The 14,206-nt window shown below is 41.0% G+C and overlaps 1 protein-coding gene across 2 annotated transcripts; it reads left to right on the top strand.

Annotated features, from left to right (window-relative positions):
* On the top strand, positions 1 to 11,961 carry wu:fl23c11 (uncharacterized). 2 transcript variants are annotated; one of them, XM_061735858.1, is made up of 16 exons: positions 1 to 296; positions 2,443 to 2,470; positions 2,571 to 2,708; positions 2,934 to 2,990; positions 3,124 to 3,230; positions 6,180 to 6,285; positions 6,370 to 6,411; positions 6,619 to 6,752; positions 6,829 to 6,891; positions 6,977 to 7,034; positions 7,149 to 7,369; positions 9,721 to 9,768; positions 9,880 to 9,931; positions 10,168 to 10,263; positions 10,348 to 10,386; positions 10,600 to 11,961. In XM_061735858.1, exons 1-16 carry the CDS (start codon positions 159 to 161, stop codon positions 11,412 to 11,414), a joined length of 2,142 nt encoding a protein of 713 aa, XP_061591842.1. In that variant the 5' UTR covers positions 1 to 158; the 3' UTR covers positions 11,415 to 11,961. The 2 variants fall into 2 exon arrangements, with proteins under 2 accessions (XP_061591842.1, XP_061591843.1); XM_061735859.1 differs by having other exon boundaries at positions 2,574 to 2,708.
* Positions 11,962 to 14,206: the final 2,245 nt, after the last annotated feature.

The raw sequence follows: 14,206 nt of genomic DNA on the forward strand, positions 1-14,206 counted from the left end.
GCAGGTTGCGGTGAGGATCCCGCGGTGGCTGGAGCCGCTTCCCTTCACAAGCGACACACTGTGAGGGATCCGGTGACATGAGTGAAGCCGGAGACCCGGAGTCGTGCGACAAAAAGGATTAAGTGAGCGAAAAGCGCAAAGCTGCGCTCTCTTAAAACATGGCTCTCCATCATCGGGGGCCCCCCTGGGGGCCACATGTCTCCCTGCTGCTGTCACTGCTGCCTCTCTGGATGGGCCCGCCGGCAGATGCTCTGGAGCTCATTTTTCCTGACACACCTGAACTCATCTGCTGCAAGGTAACTATGGTGTGGGCTCCGCTGACTTGTGCTTTGAACAGTTGTAGTGTTATTTAGTGTTTTACTTTTGAGGAGAGGCCAGTCGATTCACAGCCATCCGAATATCTGAGTTTGGTGTGCAGGTTTTATTTGTTAGACAATATAGTTAGAAATATAGACAAGTTTGAACTTGGGGAAAACAATAGTTCCTTATGGTGATTAGATGATCAGCTGCAGATCGTTTTAGTCGCACAAACAAGTGCTGAGGCAAGTGCGCAGGGACCGTGTCCTGACTAAAGGACGCACATGGATCTGATTTCTGGGAACCCTTATGAGGGTTATAGACAGTGACAAGTCTGAGACGTACGAGGACCCAAACTGGTCAATTTTGTATCAAATGTCAGGGATAGCAATGTGAACAAGCAGTAGCTACTTAATCTGAAATAAAAGTGCCACACACCTGTGTGACTGCTGCTGTTCGCCTGTTTGAAACATTATGACAAAAGTAGCCCACCACATGTCATGCAACTTAATGATTAGTTGATAAGACACAAAAGAACTGAAAATATAACTGAAAAAGAAAACCTTTTCTTTTTACTATAAATAAACAAAAACTGTCATGTGTGCAGTATATTTTTGCATCTAAAAGACCAAACAAGTCTTGTAATGTCGCTAAGAGCAAAACAGTCGTTAATAATGATGTTATTACATTTATTTACAGCCGTGCAGTTTGTGGACAGTTCCTGCAGTCTTCTTAGGTTACACACACACAGATTAGAGTTTAATGCCCATTACTTATTTACTATTTTCTCTGAGCCGGACACCTTACCCCACTGCTCCATTTCTGAGGTGGCAAGTCTCAGAAAGGTGTACGGTGCAAAGTTTTCATTTCTTAATTCATACACATGTAAGGACTGCGTGTTTAATTTTGTCACTGATTTTGTCAACAGACATTTTATTGTTTTCCAGGCTAAATCCTTATCTCACTAAGCCGATGTTGCTCTGTAAGATATTTGGTTAATAATTACAAGGAATGGTGGTTCAAAGATTTTGTCATTAAGGACAGTTTTGAGCCGCTTACCCTAGCAACACGTCAAACCCAGCCCAGCCCATACTGTAGTGTAGAGGCCACACAAGAAGTTTTCAACCAAGCTTGGAGGGCCCTTACAGTAAGAACAGAAGATAGTTGTTATAGTATGAAAGAAACAAAGGAGAGGCCTACTGGACATTTTGTAGATGTGCTCAAACTTTTTTAGGAAAATCTTTTTTTTAAAAGAGCCAGCAGACCCAGATAACACAACCTTTCAACATCACAGCTGGATGGATAATAGTGTTTTCCTCCAATACTAAACAGCCCCCCCGCCCCAAAGTCGCTTTAAATTAAATAATCATCTTAATGATTCAAAATAAATGTCACTAACAAACATGACTGGACACAAGAAGCAGCCACAGTTGTCACAAAGCTGCTGGAAGTACATGTAATTTGAAAATGATTCAGTGTGTCTCTGTAGTTTTAGTTTCAGGGTCGGTGTCACAGTCGGTTCTTTGTTATAGATGACAGAGGCACGTGTACATGTAAGGGAACCTTTGTTAACGTTATCAGTAACACCCATTTTTCTACTTTGATATCTCAAACTGTCTGCTGCGGGGAAAAAGGACCTATCGTTCAAATTAACTTGGTGCAGTGATCATCCACTGTAATTCATTTATAACTTTAAATTGTTTGACCTCATTTAGTGTTTTTGTTGCCTCAAAACTGACATTTACTGAAAATGCAAATGACCCTAGTGTCATCCCCTTTTTTTTCTCTCCTTTTCCTGGTATGTACAAGTTACTGTGCTTCTCGAAATTTAATCATTAAAAGATGGAGAGCACACTGAAGTGAAATATTTTGAAGACGTTCTATTATTGGATTCAAAACATTGCAAAAATAATAATATTCAATGGTGGTCTCATATTTTTCGAACCCATAAGAATTTTGGCTGCAGTTATAGCAGTGAAACGATCAGTTGCTCCTTTGGACGATGCCACAGACAGGATATTATTCAAACTAAAACTCCTTTAGCACCACTTTACTAAAACATCTGGATATATAATCTGCTGCAGTTTTGTGCCATATTGCACTAGGTTATATAACCTTTACTAATGCACTTCTTTATTTCTGCAGGGCTGCATTGACTGCCATGTGAGCCCAGGTAGGAATGTGTTCAATGCAACATCAGTACATCTATCAAATATCTACAAGCTTGCATGTGAACATTTGGAGTAAAGCAGAATGCCTTGTTTCTCTCCCAGCAGAAGCTCAGTTCACCGCTGCCCTGGCTGATCCACACGGCTCAGTGGATATTACCCAGCTACAGCTAATCACCAGTCTCTGCCGCTCAGAAACACAGGACTACAAACCGTGTCTGCGCATCGATATCACTCTCCAAGGTAGCCTTAACTTTCCTTTTTGCTAGTGACAGGGTGAATCATTAATTTTCTTCCTTACAGTAAATGCTTCATTTTGTACTTCCTTGGATGCTGCTCATATTTTCATAAAAGGATTTGAGCAACTGCTTCCTGGTCCCTTATCACCGTCATTTAACTAATTACGCTGTGATTTTAAAACATTGTTTCCTCTCCTGATGTATTTACTGACTGCATATGTCCTTGCAGAAGTGGATATTGTAAAAGGTGTTTCTGAGGAGTCGGGTGACGACAGCGAGGAGAAAGGTAAGAAAACATATTCAGTTGTTCCTTCTGAGTCACAGAACAAGTAGTTTCACCCAGTCCATCAAAATGATGTCTCTTTGTACATTTTCCCTCTAATCATTCTTTTTGTTTTTCTTTGCCCTCTGTGTGACAGTTCTGGTCCAAGTGTGTATCAGTTCTGCAGGCTTCTTAGGTGTCTGTAAGGCCATCCAGTTTAAACCAGGAACCCAAAGCCAGTCTTCTGGGCCTTCCACACATAAGGTAATATTGGGCAAACAGTTCATGTAAACTTGTATTCAGATACTTTTCTCAGTCCCTAATTTTTGATATAATGTGTTAAAAATTATTAACTTAGGTGGAAAAGCGCGTAGCTTATCATTTTGAACCATTCAGCAGCATTTGTCAAGATGGAAAATATTTATAGTGATCCTCCCACATTCTTTCCAACTAGTTGAATAACTGGACTGAAAACTGAGTACCTAAGTTACCAAGAATAACACTTGAGAGATGATTCACATTTTGGTAGATTTAATTCAACAGTTGCATGAAAACGGGTCAGACCATACAGTGGGGAGAACAAGTATTTGATACACTGCCGATTTTGCAGGTTTTCCCACTTGCAAAGCATGTAGAAGTCTGTCATTTTTATCATAGGTACTCTACAACTGTGAGTGATGGAATCTAAAAAAAAAATCCAGAAAATCACATTGTATGATTTTTAAGTAATTATTTTGCATTTTATTGCATGACATAAGTATTTGATCACCTGTCAACCAGTAAGACTTCCGGCTCTCACAGACCTGTTAGTTCTTCTTTAAGAAGCCCTCCTGTTCTTCACTCATTACCTGTATTAACTGCACCTGTTTGAACTCGTTACCTGTATAAAAGACACCTGTCCACACACTCAATCAAACAAACTCCAACCTCTCCACAATGGCCAAGACCAGAGAGCTGTGTAAGGACATCAGGGATAAAATTGTAGACCTGCACAAGGCTGGGATGGGCTACAGGACAATAGGCAAGCAGCTTGGTGAGAAGGCAACAACTGTTGGCGCAATTATTAGAAAATGGAAGAAGTTCAAGATGACGGTCAATCTCCCTCGGTCTGGGGCTCCATGCAAAATCTCACCTGGTGGGGCATCAATGATCATGAGGAAGGTGAGGGATCAGCCCAGAACTACACGGCAGGACCTGGTCAATGACCTGAAGAGAGCTGGGACCACAGTCTTAATGACTTGGATTTATATAGTGCCCTTCTAGGCACCCAGAGCGCTTTACAGAAATCATTATTCATCCATACACATTCTCTCTGGTGGTGGTAAGCTACGTTTGTAGCCACAGCTGCCCTGGGGCAGACTGACAGAAGCGTGGCTGCCATATCGCGCCTAACGGCCCCTCTGACCACCACCAACATTCATACACATTCACACGAGGCAAGGTGGGTAAGGTGTCTTGCCCAAGGACACTACGAAGAAAGAAGAAATCCAAAGAAAACCTTTAGTAACACACTACGCCGTCATGGATTAAAATCCTGCAGCGCACGCAAGCTCCCCCTGCTCAAGCCAGTGCATGTCAAGGCCCGTCTGAAGTTTGCCAATGACCATCTGGATGATCCAGAGGAGGAATGGGAGAAGGTTATGTGGTCTGATGAGACTAAAATAGAGCTTTTTGGTCTAAACTCCATTCAACGTGTTTGGAGGAAGAAGAAGGATGAGTACAACCCCAAGAACACCATCCCAACCGTGAAGCATGGAGGTGGAAACATCATTCTTTGGGGATGCTTTTCTGCAAAGGGGACAGGACGACTGCACCGTATTGAGGGGAGGATGGATGGGGCCATGTATCGCGAGATCTTGGCCAACAACCTCCTTCCCTCAGTAAGAGCATTGAAGATGGGTCGTGGCTGGGTCTTCCAGCATGACAACGACCCGAAACACACAGCCAGGGCAACTAAGGAGTGGCTCCGTAAGAAGCATTTCAAGGTCCTGGAGTGGCCTAGCCAGTCTCCAGACCTGAACCCAATAGAAAATCTTTGGAGGGAGCTGAAAGTCCGTATTGCCCAGCGACAGCCCCGAAACCTGAAGGATCTGGAGAAGATCTGTATGGAGGAGTGGGCCAAAATCCCTGCTGCAGTGTGTGCAAACCTGGTCAAGAACTACAGGAAACGTCTGATCTCTGTAATTGCAAACAAAGGTTTCTGTACCAAATATTAAGTTTTGTTTTTCTGATGTATCAAATACTTATGTCATGCAATAAAATGCAAATTAATTACTTAATCATACAATGTGATTTTCTGGATTTTTTTTTTTAGATTCCATCACTCACAGTTGAAGAGTACCTATGATAAAGATGACAGACTTCTACATGCTTTTCAAGTGGGAAAACCTGCAAAATCGGCAGTGTATCAAATACTTGTTCTCCCCACTGTATATCAGGTGTCTTGATGCAGAATGACAATGAAACAGAGGATCATACTGATATGAAAGCGTAGAGGATGATACATTCTAGTAGACAAAACATTGGTGTTCCCACCGCTAATCTTTGTTTGGTACTAGTCTGCACCTGTAGTCGGCCAAGGCTATATTCCAAGGTTCTCAGCAGTTTTGTTTTCATCAAGACACTTTTTTCCCATCACACTTGGATTTTCAATCTAGAGGACAAATAACAAATGCAGCTACTTAAAAAGTAATTAAGAGTATAGCTTTGGGATTTTTGAGGTTTAATTAACTTTATAGATTTTGTAGCTGGTATGGAATAACATGGATCTTTTACTGTGTCGGTCTCGACCTTTAAACCACTGGCAGGTCACGTGAGTAAGGATACCTTATTCTGCTGCTAAGATCTGCATCCTGGTATCCACACGGATGCTCCACTGACTCTTGGCAAATAGTTTTTGCAAAACAGAGACATCCCCTACATGACAACAGCACTCCCTGACAGTTGCAGCCTCCATCAGCATGACAGCATTGTGAGCCCAACCCACAGACTCCACCCAGTAACCTACAAAGCCCCAAAGGGTTTGCCAATATCAACCTCAGATGTTAAATGTCCCCTTCCTGAGTTGTCAGACCTGTTTTTGTGGCACAAAGAGGGCGTAAAGAACATTGAATTGGTTTGCTGGCTGATTGGTAAATGCTTTTCTTTTTTTAAGGTTTTATTTATTGAAAATGCTTCATGTTAACACTGTATTTGCATTTCCTGCAAACGCAGCTGGTGCTGATAGAGAAAGTGAATTTCGGCATAACTATCGTGGTGACAGCTCATTCCAAGGAAACGTATGTCATCCAGAATGTCACGTCTCCAACTTTAGATGAAGGTGAGTTCAGGTGCTGTGATCTGAGTAGACCCAGAACAGCAGAGCTGATTATCTCTGAGCGTTTGTGCCTTCTTCTTCTTACAGTTTGCTCCATGAAGCTTGGGATGAACATAACACAATGTGCTGGTAAGAGATGTCTTTTTTTATTCAGGACGATCTATTGACACAAATACAATATAATGTTGCGCCACGATGCAAGTCTAACTTTGAAAGTGTTGCTTTCACATGTTCATTTACTCTAGCAGGTTTTGTGATATCCTGCTCCTCAACATATTTAAAGCTAGGAGAGTAATTAATTACCGGTATTCACAATGACACGTGCTCATACCTCAGTCCCCAGACTCCAAGCAGTCATCGAACAAGAGAGAAATGTGGTCCGACTGCAGCTAGAAAATGCTGATTTCAAACACGAGGAACTCTTTTTGCAGATGGACTGGAATGAAATACCTGGGAAGGTTCTTACATGGGTGAGTCAGTGCTAAATTGCTCTGACAAAGTGTTTTATCTGTGATGCTAACTGCATCCCCTTTGTAATCTGTGCAGCCAAAAGGCGAAAGCGAGATGGTTATTTCTTCAAACTTTGTCGCACCGTGTCTGTGCTTTCAGGTAGCCAACATGTTAATTAATAAGAAATTAACTAATGCAAAAATTATTTAAATGAAATGAAAAAGAAAAACAATTTTGTTTACAGATATGGTCAAAGGGAAAAAGCAGGAGAGGAAAATACTGCCCATTCAAGGATCAACAAGGTAAAGCAAGTTCCCTGTGATGGGAAAGAAATCTACTGTAGGTGAAGTTCAGTTGGACTAGTTGATGATTATAGATGCGTGACATAGCATTTTTCTTTCTCTTATTTTGAACAGACGCTCTGGAGAGAATGTTACATAATGTGTCTCTGAGTGTGGTGAAGTCACGGGTGAGGGATGGACGTACAGGGCTGAGCTGGAATGTGACTTCCCCCTGTAGACTGGAGGCAGAAGTCTGGCTGTGCAAGAAAGACTTGAGCGGGGGGCGGTGTGAAGAAGTGATGGGCTCCAGACAGAAACTGAAACCTGGCTGGAGTGCCACACGCAATGCACATTTGGTAAAACTACAAACACACAACACACACAGGGTTTCACTCAAGTCCCAGATGCTTAAAAGAATTTCATATTTCTGCCATGTATGCCCTGCTTTTCTTTGAGTATTACTTTCAAAGTGATTGAAAAGATCAGAAATGATTAACTGCTACAGTGTGCATTAACAATATAAGACCTGCCAGCCACGGAGCCGTTGCAGTGAAACTCAAAATGAAAGCACTTTGTGATGCCAGTGACAGGCTCAGCTTGTTGGACACTAGTCTTACAACATCACAATGTACCAGTGTTCTCACTCTGCCATACAAACATTTATTTCCCTATCAATTCTTTTTTTAATATGCCTGGCTTCTTTGAATCCAAGACTGAAGGTAGAATTTCAGAAATACTGCATAGATTTAAACTGAAGCCATTAAATCTACAATTGATTAACACATTTTACTTAAAATTATCATAAAGATATTCAATTCAATTCAGTTCAATTTTATTTATATAGCATCTATTACGATACAAATTGTCTTTAGGTGCGTTTCAGAACATGACTCCCAAACAATTGTTACATAAACAGTGACAAATAAAAAAAAAACTCCCCTAATGGGGAAAAAAAAGACTTTGAAACAAACAGTGGCAACAAAAACTCCCCTTTAAGAGGGAAGAAACTTTGAGCAGGACCTGGCTTGCGGGGGGGATCCTCCTGCCGAAGGCCAGCGGGCCAGAGCAGGAAAACGGTAAGGAGACCGGAAAGAGGAGCAGCACAGATATATTGTCAATAATAAGACAAAATGTATTAGTATCCGTTTTCTGGGAAACTAAGGGCCTGATTTACTAAAGGTTTGCGTGTGTAAAAACGTGTGCAAACTTGACAGCACCCGCAAACCACCCGCAAGTGCCAGCATATCTACTAACAGCGTGCAAAGAGGACTGCGCCTCTCAAATGCGCAAAATAGCACACGCAATTCATTTAGTACTTTTGCCCTGATGAATAATCAATATGGGGCGTACCCGCCAGAAATCGCTAAATACTGGGAGGGGAAGATGCAAATTGGTCCATTTACCACCCGCAATGAGATTTACCAAGCCTGAAAGTAATTGCGTGGATTGTGATTGCGTCTGTATTTAATACGTTCGAAAGGAAGGTGCTAATCTCCACATGCAAAAGGAGAAATATTTTATTTGAATGTTAAATCGAGTATTATTCAGCAAAAGGTTGCCACAGGAGGCACATTCATTTTTTTATTTGTGATAATAAATAAATCACGTGTTTTCATGGAGAAAAAAGTGTTTCTTATTGTGCGCCTATACTTGTTCTGCAGTTGTCATACACCGGTGTTGTGCAGTATTCAGCACCCCTGCCGTGAAAAGCACCCCCTCGTCTGACAAAAATTATATTCTCATTCCGTGTCATGTTCTGTTTAGTGTCCAGTTTTGTGTTAATGATTCATGTTTAAATGCGCTCATGGATTCCACAATAGTCATACTTTCCCACAATCACAGTCACAGATAACAAAAATCGGGTAAATGGTTATTGATGTCATTAATTAATAGCCTGCTTACTGTGTTGTCTTCCATAATATTTGTAAATGTATATAATATAAACTCCTAAGTATGTGTTTGTGTGAGTGTGTATATATAAATATATTGAAGTGTCAGTGTGTTGTTTTTTTTCTTGGTCTACTTATCATTGAATATACGAGGGGGGGCTTTTCACGGCAGGGGTGCTGAATACGGCACAACAATTTGCCTCTTCCACTAATATCTCTAACTCCAACTCGTCAAATTTCATTTTGCGCTTGCGACTATCCTGCTTTCCATCCACTCTCCATGGCGCAAAGTTTGCGCCGCAAACCGTAAGACGTGCAACACCTCATTTAAATACTGCTGTTTGCACCTGTTATCAATTGCGCACACAATCTTAGTTGATCACCCGCAAACCACACGCAAACAGCACGTGCAAACTTTTTCAGTTCACACGCAATTTAGTACTCTTTATTTAGGATCTTAGTAAATCGCGCCCTAAGACTTTCATGTACTTATGTCCTGACTGATACTGTTTAAAGTAAGTTGATTTACCCTACAGATAATAATATAAACAGGAGGAGATCAACACTTGAAAGGTCAGAGGACTGCACATCGTCATGCAAGTCTAGAAGCTCTGGCCTGCAAACATACAGAAGAGATCGAGGCGGGCAGACTGCACAACAAATTAGAACAATGGAGTACAGTTATGTTTACGAGTTGGTCTAATTAACAAGTATAAATTCAGCTGAAGGAAGAAAAGAAAACCAATGGATCTGTAATGAGCTGGGACCCTGTAAATGGATGGATGGATGACTGCCCTTTTTATTCTTTTGTTTTTCAGCAAACGGGAGAGTTCGATGTGCCACATCAACCACATCTTTGTGTTCAGGTAACATTTATTTTACTGCCTAATATATGTGAAATATAAATTCAGACTCACCATAACATTTTTTTGTACTTCCTCTGTTATTCACTGCCCTTACTTTATTTAAATGTTTAGATGACGCTAGAAGGAACACGGTTATTCTTAGAGCCTCACTGTCCCTTTACAGGTAACTTTACTCATTAATAATACTTTATAAATCCCTAAAAAACAAGTTGTATATAATAAATAGAATAGGATACATTAAATACGTGATATTTAAATAATTCTGTCTAAGAATAATGTCAATTTCTATTAAAATTACTTGTATATGTTGCTTTTCACTGTTCACTTATATGTTTGATTTACATCACTGTCTTTGAAGTCTTTAAAAGGTTTTTAAAGCTTCATAATTTATTTTTCAAGCATCTCGTGCAAGATGGATTCTGCCGCTGCTCATGGGATTACTACTCATGTGTTTGGCCATCCTGGGAGTTTATATTACACAAGGTGTCTTAAAAGGTCAGCTTTCTATTTCTCAGTCCCTGAATATGATCGACACTGAAGGATAATATATTCACGTGAACTCTTTTCTAAAACATCCAGGCTATGTCTGGAGATGGTTGAAAGAAGATGATGTTAAAGGTGCGAGAAAGTTTGCACCGCATTCCTGTCACACACTGTTTTCCACGAATCCTCAATGTTGTTTGTAGTTGGCAAAAATAGAATCTTGCGATTTTTTTTTTTTTTTTTTTTTTTTTAAACAATTTTTTGTGGATTGTTTACCATTTAAAAGCTCCACGTGCATTGTTATTTAATTGCAACAGCTTAAATCAATATTTTGATGTTGTGTTTCAGGCGCTGTGGGTGGTGGTCATGTGGTGCTGCTGTACTCGCCGGATGATGACAACCAGGAACTGCCAGAGCTGCTGTGTCATTTGGGGTCATGTCTTCAGGCTCTGGGGTTCACCGTGTCTCTAGACCTGTGGAGCCAGGCTGAGCTCAGCATCCTTGGTCCTGTGCCGTGGCTCCACTCACGACTGGACCGACTGCAAAGACAGGGAGGAAAAGTAGTGCTAGTTTTAACCCAGGCCACTTGGACAAGGGCAGAAGAATGGGGGGCTTTTGTCTGTGGCAGAAACACTCCCAGAGAAAGACACACAGGTGTGGGGGAGGAGACATTAGGAGTAAGCCACCCTGCCCCGTCTCGCCGAGTGGATGTTTTTGGCGCTTCATTGAACTGCGTTCTGGCAGACTGCATACAGGGGCGTGCTGGTGAGCGGTTCATGTTGGTGCAGTTGGAATCACTCCCACCAGAGCCTCCAGGTAGTTTCCGGCCACTGCCACAACTGTTTCGTGGCCTTCATGTATACAGCCTTCCCTCCCAGAGTCTGGGTTTTCTGACTGAACTGGCTGGAGCTCGACATATTGCATCTGCATCAGCCAGACGTAAAAGGGCAGGGGGGCTCAGGATGGCGTCCCGAACTTTGGCCCGAAGGCTGTCTGGATTCACAGCAGGGACAAATGTAGCAAGGCTCGCAGACGTAACTCAGAGTTGTATTGGCGTTGGAGTGGAACTCTCTGTGGAAACTATACCCTTAAATCCATATCTGCTCACACCTCCAAGTACCCCGGACGCCGACACTAAGACCAGTGAAATAGGATGCATCTGATAGCTGGTTACATGTTAAAGCTTCAGCCCTTAGGGATGAGCAGCTCAGAGTGACATAAAATTACCTCAAGTGATGAATATGGAGATGCTCAGAAAAAAGTCAACTTGACAGCTTTGTCATTTTCTAGTCAAGTCATCTGTTGTGTAGGATCTATTCAAATACTGTAGAAGAGTTTACATTTTCAGCTGCAAAAACAGTATGTTCCTTAATGAACATACTGCCGGGTCAGTAAAGTTTGAACTACTGCTGCTCCAAAACAAGCCTTAGGAATTATGAAACAGCATTGATTTACAGGGTACAAAAATGCTCTGAGAGCATCTCAATGAAGTATATTACTCGCTTAACCTCAGACTGTTTAAACAACGCCACTGTGTGTTTAAAGCATTTCTTTTCTTATACATAGCATCTTTCTTGCACAAGTACCTCTTATTAAAAGCTCTGAAATGTGTGAAAAATATTTTTAAACATTGTCCTGTTGATTACTGCATTTTCTGTTTTTTTTTTTTTTCAAATGTTTAAAATAAATTTTGATATGCTTGTCTGACAACTGATAGTTGCTTGGGTTTTTGTTCCAAGAACTTTTCCCCAGTTAACACCCGAAGGTGATTATAGATGAAGCCATGTCTGAATGTCACAAAACAGGTGGCTCAGTCATGGGAGAACATTCTCATTGGGGCTTTTGTGTTTAGCTCTTAAGCTGTTGTTTGTAAAGCTGACTGAGCTCATTTTAATCTGTCACCATGTCGCTACATCTCAACGTGTGCACAAACCCAGAAAATTCAGTAGAAATTCTCAGGTGTCTGCAGTAACCGATTGAAAAGCATGACATGACCTTGTTCTTTTGTTTGGGGCTCCCTTCATCTGCTAATTTGTCAATTATTGAGTCTTAAGATTCCTTTATTGATCCCCACAGGGGAATTTAAGTATCACAACTGCTCGAGAGGAGAAATATTAGCAAGAAGACAGGTATCAATAAAGACCAAAAGAATACATGAAAAACTAGAGTATAAAATATACTGTATAAACAGTAAATAACAGTACAACAGAAAAAGAAATGAAGTCTCATCAAGCGATGAGTCAATAAGGTAGCATGACTCCTGTGCAAGAGTGACATAACTGGTGTAGCGTAAAAGTGTATACTATACTTTAGAAGAAAAATAGGTTAATTATTTTAGCTGTTATATTGGCATGCATGTCTCATATTCAAGAGACATGTTTTACACAATGAAAACATCAATAAATGTTCAATAAATGTTTTAAACAAATAGTAAATACAAATATGCAAAGTTCCTCAATATCAAGAGCTGAAATCATTAAGTAAATACAAATATAAATACATTTAGAACAGGAAAATATGAATACATAATTATAATTAATATTATTTTAATAATTATTCAACAGCAGCAGCCTATAGTCAGGATAAAAAAGGGTTCAAATTGTAACATTAAAAAAAAACAAAAAAAATGACAACAAAGGTAATTTGTAGTTTTGGGTTGTAGTACAGTTTTTTAACTCCTTTTTATCTCTCCCACCACTTTATTCCTTTCTCTTACCGCACCCATAACCATTACATAAAAATGGCAAATTATGCAAATTAGACTTAAAGAGGGACACATATCCTCACATGAGGGGAGGATGGATGGGGCCATGTATCGCGAGATCTTGGCCAACAACCTCCTTCTCTCAGTAAGAGCATTGAAGATGGGTCGTGGCTGGGTCTTCCAGCATGACAACGACCCGAAACACACAGCCAGGGCAACTAAGGAGTGGCTCCGTAAGAAGCATTTCAAGGTCCTGGAGTGGCCTAGCCAGTCTCCACACCTGAACCCAATAGAAAATCTTTGGAGGGAGCTGAAAGTCTGTATTGCCCAGCGACAGCCCCGAAACCTGAAGGATCTGGAGAAGATCTGTATGGAGGAGTGGGCCAAAATCCCTGCTGCAGTGTGTGCAAACCTGGTCAAGAACTACAGGAAACGTCTGATCTCTGTAATTGCAAACAAAGGTTTCTGTACCAAATATTAAGTTCTGTTTTTCTGATGTATCAAATACTTATGTCATGCAATAACATGCAAATGAATTACTTAAAAAACATACAATGTGATTTTCTGTTTTTTTTTTTAGATTCCATCACTCACAGTTGAAGAGTACCTATGATAAAAATTACAGACTTCTACATGCTTTTCAAGTGGGAAAACCTGCAAAATCGACAGTGTATCAAATACTTGTTCTCCCCACTGTAGGTAGGAGCACTGGGTGACAAAAAAAAATTGAAAAAAATGGAGGATAAAAATCCATCCATCCATCCATCCATCCATCTTCTACATCCGTTTATGCTTTGCAGGGTCACATGGGTCTGCTAAAGCCTATCCCACCTCATTAAAGGCGAAAGGCAGTGGTACACCCTGGACAGGTGTGAGTGTGTCTGGTTGTTTGTGTTTATGTGGCCCTGCAATGGACTGGCGACCTGTCCAGGGTGAACCCCTGCCTCTCGCCTGAAAATAGCTGGGATAGGCTCCAGCAGAACCCCGTGACCCTGCAAAGGATAAAGCGGGTATAGATAATGGATGGAAAAATTTACACAAAAAAAAAAACAACAGTGGATGTAGAAGAACTTCCCTGACCTCCCATCAAAGTCCATGACTCTGCCTGAGCTGCTTACTTTCATCCATGAGAAAGAGCTCACAGAAATCTATCCCAATCTGTGGACTGCACTCAGAATAGGTCTGACCCCCTTCAGTGACAGCAGCGGAAGCAGAAAGGAGTTTTTACAAGCTGAAGCTTATTAAACATAC

The sequence above is a fragment of the Cololabis saira genome, chromosome 12, assembly GCF_033807715.1.
Source record: "Cololabis saira isolate AMF1-May2022 chromosome 12, fColSai1.1, whole genome shotgun sequence".
NCBI classification, from domain to species: domain Eukaryota; kingdom Metazoa; phylum Chordata; class Actinopteri; order Beloniformes; family Belonidae; genus Cololabis; species Cololabis saira.